This window comes from Mustela nivalis (genome assembly GCF_964662115.1).
Source record: "Mustela nivalis genome assembly, chromosome: 12".
Lineage (NCBI taxonomy): Eukaryota > Metazoa > Chordata > Mammalia > Carnivora > Mustelidae > Mustela > Mustela nivalis.
In genome coordinates this window covers 75,701,696-75,716,801 of record NC_139031.1, presented here as the reverse complement: position 1 = coordinate 75,716,801, position 15,106 = coordinate 75,701,696, and the positions used below count along the sequence as shown (strand labels likewise).

Here is a 15,106-nt window from a genome sequence, read left to right as displayed (position 1 = left end):
GAAATAAGTCAGGGAACTTCTCTGTCTCCACCTACTATGTTGAAAAAGGCGTAAGTTAGTTTAAAATTTGAGAGGGAAAGAAAAGAGCTCTGCCAAAATTTGAAAGTGTAAGTCTCTTGCTGGAAACAAGAGCAGCACAAGAGTGTCCCAGAAGAGGGACCTGCCCGGGTGCACCGTGAAGGGAAAGGGTTGAGCCCACCCGCAGCCAGCCCCGGTTGGGCACCCATCTCCCTGGGCCGGCTGCACGTATGGCTGGCGAGGTGTGACCGTCTTATGCTTGGCGGATCTGCCTGTTTGTACAGGGCCTTTAGCCGGGCAGTGGGAAGCGACGGAAAAGAGGAGAAAAATAGGTTTTATCCATTGAGAGCACTTTGCCCCTTGGCAAGGCACCAGACAGCTGTTAAAAGTTTTCTCCCCCTGCTGCTTCAGGCTGTTCTCTACAGGCTGCACTTTCCTTTTAAACAAATCAGAGGATTGACTCACGCGAGGGAACAAAGACGCGGCACACAGGAAGACTAAACTGGGCTTTCATTTTTAGCAAGCTGAGAAAAATAAGCTACATATGGAAAGGAAGTCTGATTTGTATTTATATTAAAAAAAGGTGATTTCATAGGTGCCATCCTATCCCCCCGCTGATTCATCTAAGAGGCATTTTATAACACAGATGAAGAAAGATCCTGTATTTAATGTTAGAGCCGGAAAGGCCAGGGGTACAAACATACAGATACATTTGTCTCTTTTTCTATCTTTTTTTTTTTTTGCGGTTAAAAACCCGCTTTATTCTTATATTTGAAAGTTGACTACTCTGCTATGTTTAAAAGGTAACGACAGCAACAACAAAAAAACCCCTCAAGTTTCCTCTTTATTGTTCAATGTCTAATAAAACAATGTGTCTTCTAGCATTTGAAGAAATGAATTTCCTATCTGCAAATATCCATTCCAAATTTTATTTAGCAAGTGAATTTCAACCTCTGGACCTAAGCTCCCCAGCTTATACGAAGGCTGGATTCTGTCTACTCTAACTGTGTAGTAATTTAAAGAAGACAATTAAGCCAACAATTCTGGATCATTTACTTTCTAAGTTAAATAGTTTTAAGCTGAATTTAATCTTGCAAGAACTTTAACAAAACATGGCTGTAGCTCCTTCTCTATTTTAAAAGTTTCCTTTCTTTTAGAGGAATTTCTATACAACAAAAAGGAAAACAGTATTGAACACAATAAGTGATGTGGGATTTGGACAAATTCATCTTAAAAGAGAATGTTGGTCCCATGGAAAAGCAAGCTGAAAGCCAGCTGAAAAGATGAATTGAGAAATGTTAGAGATCAGTTGTCTCTCACCTTTTCAGAGAAACACAGCCTGTATACAGTTAATGGAAAATGATAGTGATGTTTTGTCATATGCCCTGTTAAGTGTAGTCAGATTTGGGAACTGAGAGTCAGGAGGCCCAGATTGTACACCTGCCTCCGCTTCTCTCTTCGGGAATCAAAAAGCTGAAGGGATAGAATTAAAGATAGCCTTGGTAAGAGGTAGGCCATGCAGCAAACAGATGTTGGGGAGAAAATAAAACTGAACTTAATATAGTTGAGGCCTCTACGAGCTAGTGGTGCCTACAATGAGATCTTCCTAAAGTTCCCCACAGATTTTTAATAAAGTAGGACAGCTTTTCTTAAAACGAAACAACAACAACAAAATGCTAGTCCTCTTGTGCAGGTGCCTTAATCGGAAGCTAGTGCGAGATGCTGCAAGGGAATTCTTCCGTTATTTTTTCAGTCCCATTTAGTAAGACTATCACAGTCTCGCACTGTGATAGTCTTACTAAATATTTAATTTTTTGAGGACCCTCCATACTGTTTTCCACAGGAAGCTCAGGATACTATTCTTTAATCAAGCTTTTCATTTTAATGCCAGTATTCTTAACGTACAGTGCTGTATTAGTTTCAGGGGTACACTGCAGTGATTCAACAATTCTGTAACGTACTCCGTGTTCCCCATGGTAAGTGCACCCTTAATCCCCATCGCCTCACCCATCCCCCCACCCATCCCCCCACCCACCCTCTGGTAACCATCTGTTTATTCCCTACAGTTAAGAGTCTGTTTTTTAATTTGTCTCTTTTTTTCCTTTGTTCATTTGTTTGTTTGTTTCTTAAATTCCACATAGGAGTGAAATGATACAGTATGTCTTCTTCTGATTTATTCTGCTTAGCATGACACTCTGTAGCTCCAATCTTATTGTAAATGGAAAGATCTCATTCTTTATTACGGCTGAATAATGTGCCATTGTTTGTATGTATGTATGTATGTGTGGAGATTAAATTGATAGATAGATAGATGTAGATCGATATCTTCTGGATATAGATCTTCTTTATTCATTCATCTGTTGATAGACACTTGGGCTGCTTCCATAATTTGGCTATTGTAAGTAATGTTACAGTAAACATAGGAATCCCTGTATCCCATTGAATTCTCATTTTTATATTTTGGGGGGCAAATATCCAGTAGTGAGATTCCTGGATCATAGAGATCATAGGGTAGTTCTAGTTTTAATTTTTTGAGGACCCTCCATACTGTTTTCCACAGTGGCTGCACCTGTTTGCATTCTCACCAGCAGTGCACAAGAGTTCCTTTCTTTCCACATCCTTTCCAGCATTTGTTGTTTCTGAGTTTTTGATTTTAGCTACTCTACCATTCTGAAGTGTGAGGTGATAGAGGATACTGTTTTTGAATTATGTATTTTTCTTTTTTCATGCTATGTTTGAATTTGGCCTTAAAACATTTCTTTTCTACAAGAAGAAAATCCTTGCTTGCTTGGGCCAGCTTACACCACAACTCGGACCTAGTTTAGATGAATGAAGACATACAATTCTAAGAATCATCAGCTTATGAAAATAATGTATTACAGGAGTATGTCATTGTTCATGCACGACAGTTTTGGTAGATCAGGAAAGAGAAGATAGGGTGCCTACAGAGTTTTGAAACTTGTGGATTCCACAGTGATCACAGACCTTTACCGTTGAAAACTTGGGCCAAAGTAGAAGTTGGAATGTTTAAGCAATTACTCTAGTTTTAGGTGAAATGCCATTGCATGGACCCGGTCCGCTACATAGATCAAGTTACTAAATATAGAACAAGTTACTAACATTACATATTATTACCCTAAGACACAATTTCTCAGGGATTTGCCTTTTTGAAGCAAAATCACAAATCAATCACAGTCAAGTCAGTGATGCTTTGGCACATTAAAAGTAAAAATGGCCTTCTTAGCCCAGGTGGACGTGCCAGGACCCACAGCCGGTCCGTGGCAGCATATTTGGTAAGACAACATTTCCAGTGGACCCGGAATCAAAAGAATCTTGAAACGTTTCAGTGTCTTTTACAGTGTTAGAAAGTTCAATAATTTGGTGGAAATAAATAAGGACTGTTAGACATATCCACACTCACATTCATAGTTTAGGAGATTTTATCTGATATCAGAGAAGAGAGACAATAAGGGGGTGGGGTGGGCAACGTTTAGCCTTTACCTTTGATTCACGCTGAGAAAAGCCCATCTGAGGAGTTCTACGCAATGGGGCTTCTTGTTTAGATAAGACTTGAGATGTTATAGGAAGGGAGAGAGTTCATTGTTTTACATTTGGCATTCGTAGTTGAAAAATCACTTAACATTAAAGCAATGTTAATGTTGACGTTTTGTAGTGGGTTGGTTAAATGAAATAGCTAGTTGATTGAGGGGAAAAAAGATTGTTCAATATTTCTAAAGATCTAAATTTCTAAAATAGAGTTGAAAAGGGGAGATGTTTATTCAGGGATTATTTGAGATTTAATAATTGTTAGTCAAGGGGCGCCTGGGTGGCTCAGTGGGTTAAAGCCTCTGCCTTTAGCTCAGGTCATGATCCCAGGGTCCTGGGATGGAGCCCTGCATCGGGCTCTCTGCTCAGCAGGGAGCCTGCTTCCTCCTCTCTCTCTGCCTGCCTCTCTGCCTACTTGTGATCTCTGTCTGTCAAATAAATAAAAAATAAATAAATAAATAAATAATTGTTAGTCAAGTTTTTATAGAATACGAGGGCCAATAAATAGGAATAAGCAGGTTAGCCTAGGTGATTTGATATTTCATTTGACTTAAAGGCACCCATAGGATAATCAAATTACGGAATTAAAAGAGTACCTATAACAACCTCTTTTTGCTTCTTACCAAAGAATGGAAACTTAGTTGGGAAAACCATGTGTAAGTTTTGATCTTTCCAAGTAAAGCTAAAACAGTTCAGAGTAAAAGCAGTAAGTATTTAGTGGGCAATGGAATTTTGAAATGAAGTTATTGTTACAAAATTAGAGGTTTAGAAATTGTCAAAAACTGTGGCAAAATAATTTGAAGAATAGTGAAACAGACGTTTCTTAAATATTTGAACCTCAAAAACAAGTCCTTCCCACATTTTGGCTATTATCAATAGTGCTGCAATGAACATGGGAATGTTAATCTCTTTTCAAGACCCTGATTTCAATGCTTTTGGATAAATATCCAGAAATGAGATTGCCGGATCATACGCCGGTTCTATTTTTCACATTTTGAGTAACCTTCACACTGTAGGTGGAAACAGTGTAAATGTCCATTAACTGATGAACGGGTACAAAAATGTAATATATACACACAAAGGATTATGATTCAATCTCATAAAAGAAAGGAGATTCTTCAATATGTGACAATGTAGATGACCTAGGGCACATAAAGCTAAGTAAGTTAGTCCAAAAGATCTAAAAAAAAAAAAAAAAAAAACCTGCATGTTTCCACTTACATACATAGTCAGACTCATAAAAGCAGAGGATACAATACTGGTTGCCTGGGGCGGGGGGTGTGGGGAGGAGTGGAAAGTGCGATGGCACTCGTGAACAGGTTTACAATTTCAGTTACTCAACATGAATCAGTTCCAGAGATCTGTTGCACAGAATTTACCTACAGGCCATGGTGTATTGCGCACTTAAAAACCTGTTAAAAGTGTAGCTCTCACAGGAGGTGTTCTTAAGGCAATAAAACATTTTTAAAGTACTCTCTTCTCACCTTTTTGATAAGGGAATGGCTTACCAACTGAAACTCACTTTCAGGAAAACATTTGTTAACATTTTGCACTTTGACAAGAATTATAAGATTTCTTATCAACAGAAAATAAAACTGCCAAGTAAATCAAATGTCAAAAATGAAACCTTCGGCCTTTAAAAATCCTCCTGATTCTGCGTTTTCGAGCAGCCTGCTACTGTTGGCCTGACCTCAGTTTGGTTTTCATTTCTGACCTGTTCTGCTCGCTGTGGATTCTTCCTTATTTTATTTCACGTGGAACTTACTATCAAGGCCTAAAGTTCAAAAATGATTGAAAAAGCCCATCTGAGCAACATTCAGTTTGTTCAGGGATTCAGTTTGGACACCAGAGGGCAGGAGAATCCCTCGGAGTGAAGGAACGGCTCCTTGTCCTCTGCGAGTTTCCAGGCTGCTTGACATTGTAGAGTAATGCTGTCATGGTAAGGCCAGGAGTTTAGGTTTGACTTTTTGTCACAGGAAGTGCAGAACCCTGTCAAAACTAGAAAACGAAAGCAGCTGTGGTACATGGAGAGTCATAGTGTTTGTGGCCCTCAGTGATACTGTCCGCAGAAGGACCAGGGGAGCACAACTTTAGAAGCAACCTTGATGAAAACATGAGTGGGGAAATGTAAGCGCAAAGGAGGTTTTTAAAAATAATCTATTTAAAAAATTTTAAGTTCAGTGGAAAGTGGCTTTCACTGAAGATGTGGACTTTTCGTACAAAGCAAATGATTTAGCAATGGTTTTATTAAAGTAAGACGTGTGCCCCAGAATTACAAGAAAAGAAATGACAACCATAAGAAGGTGTCAACACTGCATTATTATCTGTGCAGAAAACAGATCAACCCTCGGGGAAACAATCTGTTTCTTTACTCACTTTGATCTCGTGGAAGGTAGAGTGGTGCTGAGGTTAACGGCATTTGATTCGGAGTTTCAGGTAGAGTTAAATTTAATCCCCGTCTTACCACTTCAGAACAAGAAAGACCCCTATGTTTAATTGAAAGTGTAAAGCAAAATAAACAACTTCTGACAGCAACTAGAATAGTCGTTTTTGTGTCGCTAAATTCTATAAAGAGGACATAATCTTCCTGATCAAAGTGAATGCTATTCTGCTGCTGTTTTTCTGGACTCTTTCTCTGTCTCCACTAAAAATACTGGCCCTAGTTTGGGCTATGAAAGGTTTACAGATCTTCCTACACTTACAGTTGGGGTTACGTCCCAATAAACCCATTCTAAGTTGAAAATATTGTAGGTCCTAAGTGCACTTACTACCCCTAACCTGGTCAACGTGATCGCTTAGCCTAGCCAAACTTAACCGTGCATAGAACACTTACATTATTAGTCTACAGTTAGGCTAACTCCTCTAACACAAAGCCTACTTATTATCAAGTGTTGAGTATCTCATGTAATGTATTGAATACTGTACTAAAGTGAAAAATAGAATGATTTTAAGTGCATGGGTTGTCTAGCTTACAATGGTGTGACCATTATAAGTCACAATGGTGACTTACACCATGTGTGTGTGACCGACTGGGAGCTGTGGCTTGGTGCCGTGCCTAGCCTCACCAGATTCTCACACTACATATAACCAGCCCAGGAAAAGATCAAAAGGGAAAATTCTAGGTATGGTTTCTACGGAATATGTTCGTTTCCACACCATCATAAAGTCTAAAAATCAGAAGTCAAACCTTCATCAGTTGGGAACTATCTCTAGTTATGAGGCATAATTATCAAACCTTAGTTACAGATTTGAGTGTACTTACACATGTAAAAAAGTATAGGAATTTCTTGAGAAACACTGATGTTTAGAAAGGTTAAAGAAATGATTCTGTTAAATGACACTTTCTTGGGCCTGATATTTTTCCTTTTCTTAATTTTCAAAGAGAAAAAAAGAAAGGTGAGGCATCTCTGTGGTCATGTGGATCCAGCCTATTTCCTGGATAAAATCTGAATTCTAAGAAAATATGTACAGTGTAAACACTGTATACTTTGAGAACTAAGTAGCAAAAATTGGTGTGTTTACTGTGATGGGACGCTTCTTTTTTCATTGATGGAAAGCTCTCCTTGCTGACTTATGCATTACTCATGGTGGGGAAAAGTCGCTGATTCAGATTTCAAGGAAGTGGCTATGCTCTTAGGAGGAGAGTACTGGGACATGTGATTTTGGGACATGTGATTTGTCCTTCCTTTTTTTTTTTTTTTTTTAAGATTTTATTTATTCATGAGAGAGAGAGGTAGAAGGAGGAACAGAGGGAAAGGGACAAGCAGATTCCATGTTGAGCACAGAGCCTGATGCTCCACTCAATCTCATGACCCTGAGAGAAACCAAGAGTCCGACGCTTAACCGCTGAGCCACCAGAGCTCCCTGACACATGATTCATCTTCAAGCCTCCTATGGCATTTCACAGCTCTTCAGGCAGGAGGAGAGAAGTGGTGACAGGTCCCTTGGATGCACCTCTAACCTACACTATAATTGGAAAAAATATGCAATCTGGATGCATTAGCATATGACCATTTTCATGATTAATTTCAATTTTTTAGTGTATATATATATATATATACACACACTAATATACATATACATATATGTGTGTGTGTGTACACATGTAAATCGTTTTCTCAGGGGTGCCTGTGCGGCTCAGTCAATTAAGGGTCCCACTCTTGATTTTGGCTCAGGTCGTGATCTCAAGGTCATGAGATCGAGCTCAGGCATGGGGCCTGCTTATGATTCTCTCACTCCTTCTCCTACTGTCCCTCCAACCCCCAAAAAACCATTTTCTGTAATAGATAGTTTCAGTCCCAAATTCTCCAACAACATCTAGATGACTGAATTTTTTTTTTTAGTGGCCTGAATGGGCATAGTATTTTCCAAAATAAACTCATGTAGAAGCAGCTCCAAATGTGATGATCTGTGATATTTAACCCCATAATCCTAATATGGTGAAATTTCCCCAACTAGAGTTCCCTCTGAATTTTAACTATCTTCCTCAAAAAGCCCCAAATATATATAAAATATAAATTGAAATTCTACATATACTCATATATAATATACTATATAATATCATTATATATATTATACTATAGAATATACTATAGTACACTATAGTTCAGTATACATATATATAGAATATACATTCAGTAAAAGGTATTCTATTCTATCAAAGGGGGAAATAAACATATTTTAACATAAAAAAATTTTAACATAATGTCATACTACAAAGACTAAGGCCTTGGACTCTGCTGCCAGAGTATCTGGATTTAAAACTCAGGAGCGCTACTCATTAGTTCTGTGACCTTGGGCAAGTTACTGCACCTCTCTGTGTTGGACATGGCTCATCTGTACAATGGCATTAATCACAATAGCACTTGTCTCTTAGAATCATTATGAAGTTAAGATCTGTAAAACCTCTAGAAGAGTACCTGTGCATCCTAACTGTAAAGAAGACGTGATATCGATCTATCTATCTCTATATATCTATAATGGAATACTACTCAGCCTTCAAAAAGAATGGAATCTCGCCATTCACAAGGATGTGGATAGAACTGGAGAGTAGTATGCTAAGTGAAAAAAGTCAGTCAGAGAAAGGCAAATACCATATGATTTCACTCATATGTGGAATTCAAGAAACAAATAGATGAACACAGGGGAAGGGAAGGTAAAATTTGAAAAGGTGAAAACAGAGAGGAAGACAAATTATAAGAGACTCTTGGCTATAGGAAACAAACTGAGGGTTGCTGGAGGGGCAGTGAGTGGGGAGATGGGGTAACTGGGTGATGGGCATTAAGGAGGGCACATGATGTAATGAGCACTAGGTGTTATATGTAACTGACAATCACTAAATTCTACCTCTGAAACTAATAAAACAGTACATGTTAATTAAATTGCATTTAAATAAAAAATTTGTAAGTGAAAATCATATTATTGGCAAAAAAATCCTTTTTCCACAGAACTGTGATCGCCTTATAATCAGTCCAGAAAACATACTTGAAATGTATTCCTATTGAGGAATTACAGAAGGGAAAATAGACATGGTTGTAAAGTGTGTTTCCCAAATGTAATTAGGCTATGTAAGAGGAAGATGAAAAGAGAATTCAGAAAGTCTGGCCACCAACTGCTTCCTGTTTAAGAGCAAACATATGAAAAGACAAAATTCAGTAGAGTTGGATGGATTAAGTCAACAATTTTTTTTAAATTTTATTTATTTATTTGAGAGAAAGAGTGAGAGAGAGAGGGAGAAGCAGATTCCGCGGAGCTGGGAGCCTGATGTGGGACTCCATCCTGGGAATCCAGGATCATGACCTAAGCTGAAGGCAGTTGCTTAACCAACTGAGCCACCTGGGTGCCCCAAGTCAACAATTTTTTACAGAGATTTTGATAATAACTTTAGATCTCATGTTGGAAATACTCATATGAAACATATGTGGGAAAAAAGGGCATTTATCCCTTTTTATTAGGTCAATTAGCTCATCCTAAAATATTTAAATCACTTAAACTGTTTTAATCACATCAGTGAAAACAAAACAAAACAAAAACCTTCCATTTACAATGCAAATACAGATTTTACACTGCAAAGTGATTTTTTTTTTTACAGATGCCACATAATAAAGAAATAAATGAACCGTTGTAATTGATGTAGTCTTTGAAAAGTAAAAATGAAGGCCTGAAGACTCTAGTTACATATAGAGCTGTATGTGGGAAATAAATATTTATTTGGCATTTTCATTTAACCTGGAATATTTGTCATCCTATATATTCAAGATAAATCATCTTGACTCTGTAGACTTACTGCAAACAAGCACTATATTTTCAGCATCGCCTGCTCCTTATGATACAACCCACTATTTCCTGTAGAAGTTAAAGCTCTTACTCAAAAGAAAAAAAAATTGTCAAGTTCCAGGGAAGGATGGAAACGCTAATACATCACTGTGAATAAATAATAGGTATTTTTTAAACCCACAGTACATGTTGCTGTGGTGAATAGCATAGTTTATTATAATAGAATTAGGAAGAGGATATGGGCTCCAGAAAAGAATTTGATTATGAAATTGGATACATACTGTGCCAGGTCGGGGGTAAGGAATTCTTCCATCATACTGCACCCAACGGTGGTCTGCACTTTCCTTATGAGCATAGGGACCATTGAAAACTGCTCTGATGTCAGCCATGCTGTACACACAAACAGCTGAGCCTTTGAAGATGGAGCTGAAAAAAAGCAACATGATCCAATCACTCCCTGCACGTCCGTCACTGTACACTGTACATTTATTGGGCACATATTATAACCAGGTGTGTGGACAAACTTGGGAAGCTCATTCCATCTGAGAGATGCTGCAGACAGAATGTGTGGACGTCTTTAAGGAGCTTACACCCAAGTAATCCTGAAAAAATGTGCTAGCAGTTACATTACGGATACCTATAGTAACAAGCAAAGCAAACACACAGATGGGCCCCCAGTAGAGGGCTGTCTGGTTATGTTCTCAGAGAGAAGGGGCCATTTACATTGACACTTGATGGATACATGAGGATTCACTAGAAAAATGAGAACAGAAGAAAATATGCAGAAAAGAGTATCAAATGTATGTACATGCTTTTGAGATTTATTTGGAGTTCTTGCAGCATTTAAGGCCTTCTAAAGAACTTATAAAATAAAAAAGTTATATTACCTATTTTTTTTATAGAGGAACAATTTAGGTATAAAATTAATTACCTCATTTCTGTTTTCTTCAAGCAAGTGAATGTCCATAAATATCGGCCATTTATAATTTCCTAATTTCTATTAATTTGAAAAAATGTTGAAATTCTTTTGTGCTTCTCCCTGAATTTTTGAATTTCTTCTTGAATTTATGTATGTAACTTATGGATTACTTAAAATTAATCTTAATTACATAGGACGGGAGGAAACATAATCCAGAAGCAGAAAAGCTCCATTGGAATTTCACAAGTTTTAGTAAATTAGTGGTGAAAACTGTTAACACTGCCCTCAGATGTTTATTTTCTTTTTAACTTCTGGAAAATAAAAGACATCTTCTCTGCATCTAAAATTTTCAGTGATTTCTGTTCATTAAAATGAGATCACCCTTTATGATCTAAGAGACCTAAAATCTCAGCACTACACAAGCAAGCCAAGGATTCTCTAGCATGGGAAACTCAATCATTGATATTCTTGGAATGAGGGGCGCCTGGATAGCTCAGTCAGCTAAGCGTCTGCCTTAGGCTCAAGTCATGGTCCCGGAGTCCCGGAGTCCAGGGATCGAGCCCAGCATCCGGCTCCCTGCTCAGCAGGGAGTCTGCTTCTCACCCTGCTCTTGTGCTCTCTCTCACTTTCTCTCTCTCTCTAATAAGTAAATAAAATCTTAAAAATATATATATAATCTTGGAATGACATTAATGGGAAGCATTGGGAGCTGAGGGCAAACAGGCAGCTGGGAGAAAACTCTGCTAAGAAGGGCAGTGATGCCCCCATAAAAATCACATCCTCTGCGTAGGATATTTTAAAGGAATGATACATCATGCTTTATGGTGTTTCTATTGTCACAGATTAATTACATCTTCTCATAGGACAAAGGGTGGGACACTGCATCCCAATATTACCTCGGTCCTTGGGGCGGCATTAAAAATAGAATAATAAAGTATACCAAGAACAAAGGGTTGACTTGTAACTTCACACTCTGGGTGGGCAGAAAACTTGGTAAGAGAAAAAACATAACTATCTTGGGGCTATATTTCCCTGGCACATGTCTATGCCTTGTGTTGGAACACACAGTGACTTCAAAGACAGTTCTGGGAATGGAAAGATGCCAAGAGAACTAACGCTGACATACTTGAGTAACTACAGGCACTTGCTTTTCCTGCCTCTTTTTAGTTCAGATATGAATTTGCAGAAAAATGGAGTCCAAAGAGCAGAATTCTTTGGGTATCTTCTTTATTTTCATTTTAAAATTTCACAAAGCATTTCGTTTTCTGATGTCATCTGAACCAACTCTACTGGCATAAGGTGTAAGGTGAACTGAATGAAGGTAATCCCACAGAAGAGAAATTATACTTTGCCTGCAGACTATTTTAATAATTTATTTGAAAGGAGGCAGTAAGACTATTTCCCTAATACCAATACCAATACTGCCAATTCTTCCAATACTAATGTCAATATAAACAATAGTGATAGCAGAGCTGTAGGAAAAGTAAAAAAGGAGTTCAAAGAAGGTGTTGCAGGGAGTAATGTGTGGCAGGAAGAAGGCTGTCCCATGTTCTAATGTAAGTTACTGAATTAAATGAAATTAATATTAGGTAAAATTATGTAAGGTCCATATATTCTTTGAGAAAGCTTCAGAGATGCTAGGACAACTTTTAAGGAAGTCACAGAGTCTCAGTGACAAGTGCAGGACAGTATTACATGGAAAGAAGACAAAAACACAGGAAAATTAAGAAAACACCTTTGGGTTCTAGTCCCGTTTTTAATACCAGTTGGCCCATCTTCCTGGCGCAAGTCATACAAACTTCCTTTGCCCAAGTTAGTAGAGCAAAGAGTGTCGCATCTCATGACTGAGGCATGTATTTCTATAATACTACTTCTATGTCATGCAGCTTAACCTATTTGTTATGGTGAGTATATGCAGGCACCTTTGCATCCTGTAACTTTAGTCTGGGAATTTAACTCGCAGATGTACTTGCTTACTTGCTCATATAGGGAAAGAGCCGTATGTACAAGTTTGGTCCCTGATGTGTTGTGCGTATGGCCAAGCCCTGACACAATAGAGATGTCTATGTACAGGAAATGAGCTAAATGAATTGTGGCAATGGATACGGAAGTACTCTGCTGGTATAAAAAGAACAAAGAGACATTTTATGTTTTGATATTGAAAGAGTTCTAGGAAACACTATGTGAAAGAATAAAATGGGTATTTTTTTTCCACATAAAAGGAAGGGGCCGGAAAATACAACTGTATTACCTTACATATGCCTTACAATTCTATAGAAGAATTCCAAGTGTTGTTTTTGTTTTGTTTTGTTTTTAAAGATTGTATTTATTTATTTGACAGACGGAGACAGCCAGAGAGGGAACACAAGCAGGGGGAGTGGGAGAGGGAGAAGCAGGCTCCTGATGAGCAGGAAGCCTGATGTGGGGCTGGATCCCAGGACTCCAGGATCATGACCTGAGCAGAAGGCAGACACTTAATGAATGACCCACCCAGGCGTCCCTTGTTTTGCTTTTAACTTACCTGGTTGTGGTAAAGACTCCATAGACCACAGGATTTCTTTCATCTCTTGTGGGGAGTAAGTAAATATCCTCTATTAATGGAAGAAAAAATAACAATTCATTATATTTTTATATTTTAGTATTACGTATTTGCCTTTTCTTTAAGAATACAGTACTTCTGAGACTCTAACAGGTATAAAATTCAGATAACAGTAAAAGTCGTTACATTATGACATAAGAAATTAGGGGTTAAAGACCGGTTTTCTCACTAGCTATGTGGCTAGGTGTCTATTTCAATCACCTATAAATGGGATGATTCGCTGATAATCTCCATGACTATTCCCAGTCAGAAGTATGTGACTTCTGACAGAAGAGTAACTAAAAACATAGGGTGTTTTTACCCTCCGATGTAAAAAAAAAGTCTTGCCCTGTAATTGTGTCAACTTATTAATAACTCAATTATCTATTTGCTAGAAATAAAAAAATCGCTACACAAGTTAATTACCTGCAAAATACTTGCTCAGTATTTTGTAAATAGTTAAGCAGTATTGATACCAAAGTATGTGTAAACAACCTCCATTAAAAGTTTTTTAAGATGTGAGCATGCTTATGTACCACATGAGGAATCAGCCATGAAGAGTGAATATATACTTTAAATACCGTATGGCAAAAATCATTCAGAGATAACATCATTTTTACACAGCCAGGCAAAAACAAGTTCAAAAGATAAGATTTGATGATGTTACCTTTATATATAGCTGAAAAAATTCCTTCTAGAACTAGCTTTGAGAGGGGTAAAGAGGGGAAATTCAAGAGAATGACCCATTGAACACTTCTGAGTATTCTTTTTTTTTAAGTCGGAGGGAGTGAGTGCACCCAGTCTCCCGGGCTCTCCAGCAGAGGGCATCCTCAGAATAAAGAACCCAAGTTCTCTCTGCCTACAGACTGCCGCGCCTTCCAAATTAAAAGGCCACATGGAAAATGAATGGATTCCGGTGAACCTTTGCTGGTAGCTCTTTGTCTCTTGCTGCTGCTTTGTTTCCTCCTAACTATGAGGATGCTTACAAAGAGGGGAATTGCTTCATTACAACGTGCTCTGAAACCTAGAGCACCTCCATGTTCTTTGTGTGTGTGTATTTAGTAATAACACTCCTACAAGCTGTCCTGGGCTCCAAGGGGGGCTAAAATAAAAGAAATGCTGAATTTATTAGGCAGTAGTTCATTTTTAAGAAAAAAAAAAAAAAAAAAAGGAGCATGTGACTCACGAAGCTCATCAAAATGAGTGTCTGCCCCATCATTTCCAGGAATAGAGCAAACCAATCTGGCTTTAAGAAAAGTCGTCCATTTGTTTATCAGGCTGCGTTGTCCTCCTACATCGTTCTGGGTGGGGGAAAAAAAAGAAAATAGTAAAGATACAGATTTAACATCATTGTTTACAAAGACAGGGAGTCTACATGTTTAACGCCTTGAACTTTCAAATAAGGGAAAAGGCAGTTTTGTCCTTTCTTATTCATGCTTTTGTCATGGGTGAATGACTACGGTGTGTACAACACGGCTCTCCTGAATGAGATGCCGGCAGGGCGACCCAGGACATGACTGGGTCCTGGAATCAAATCTCACCTCTACCACTTTGTGCTCCATGGCCTACAAAAGGCTACGTAACTCTCCAAGTTTCTGTTTCCTTACTGAAAAAAATATGGATAGTGTCTTGAAATTGATTATTTTGATGATTAAAGGGAAAAATTTGTATACCATGCTTAGGATAGGGGTAGAAAACTTACGTTCAATAAATCCTAGCAATGACTTGTATATTATATACATGATAAAGATCGTGATGTACAGCCTTTA

General features: G+C 38.1%; 1 protein-coding gene across 3 annotated transcripts in view; it reads right to left on the bottom strand.

Moving 5' to 3' along the window:
• The window catches only part of SEMA3D (semaphorin 3D), a 207,602-nt gene that overhangs the window by 33,222 nt on the left and 159,274 nt on the right, over nucleotides 1-15,106 (bottom strand). For all 3 annotated transcript variants that reach the window (XM_082692540.1, XM_082692541.1, XM_082692539.1), the window contains 3 exons: nucleotides 14,524-14,638; nucleotides 13,281-13,350; nucleotides 10,122-10,266 (listed from right to left, as the gene is read on the bottom strand). In XM_082692540.1, coding sequence (XP_082548666.1) covers nucleotides 10,122-10,266; nucleotides 13,281-13,350; nucleotides 14,524-14,638 — 330 coding nt within the window. The remainder of the gene's footprint in view (nucleotides 1-10,121; nucleotides 10,267-13,280; nucleotides 13,351-14,523; nucleotides 14,639-15,106) is intronic.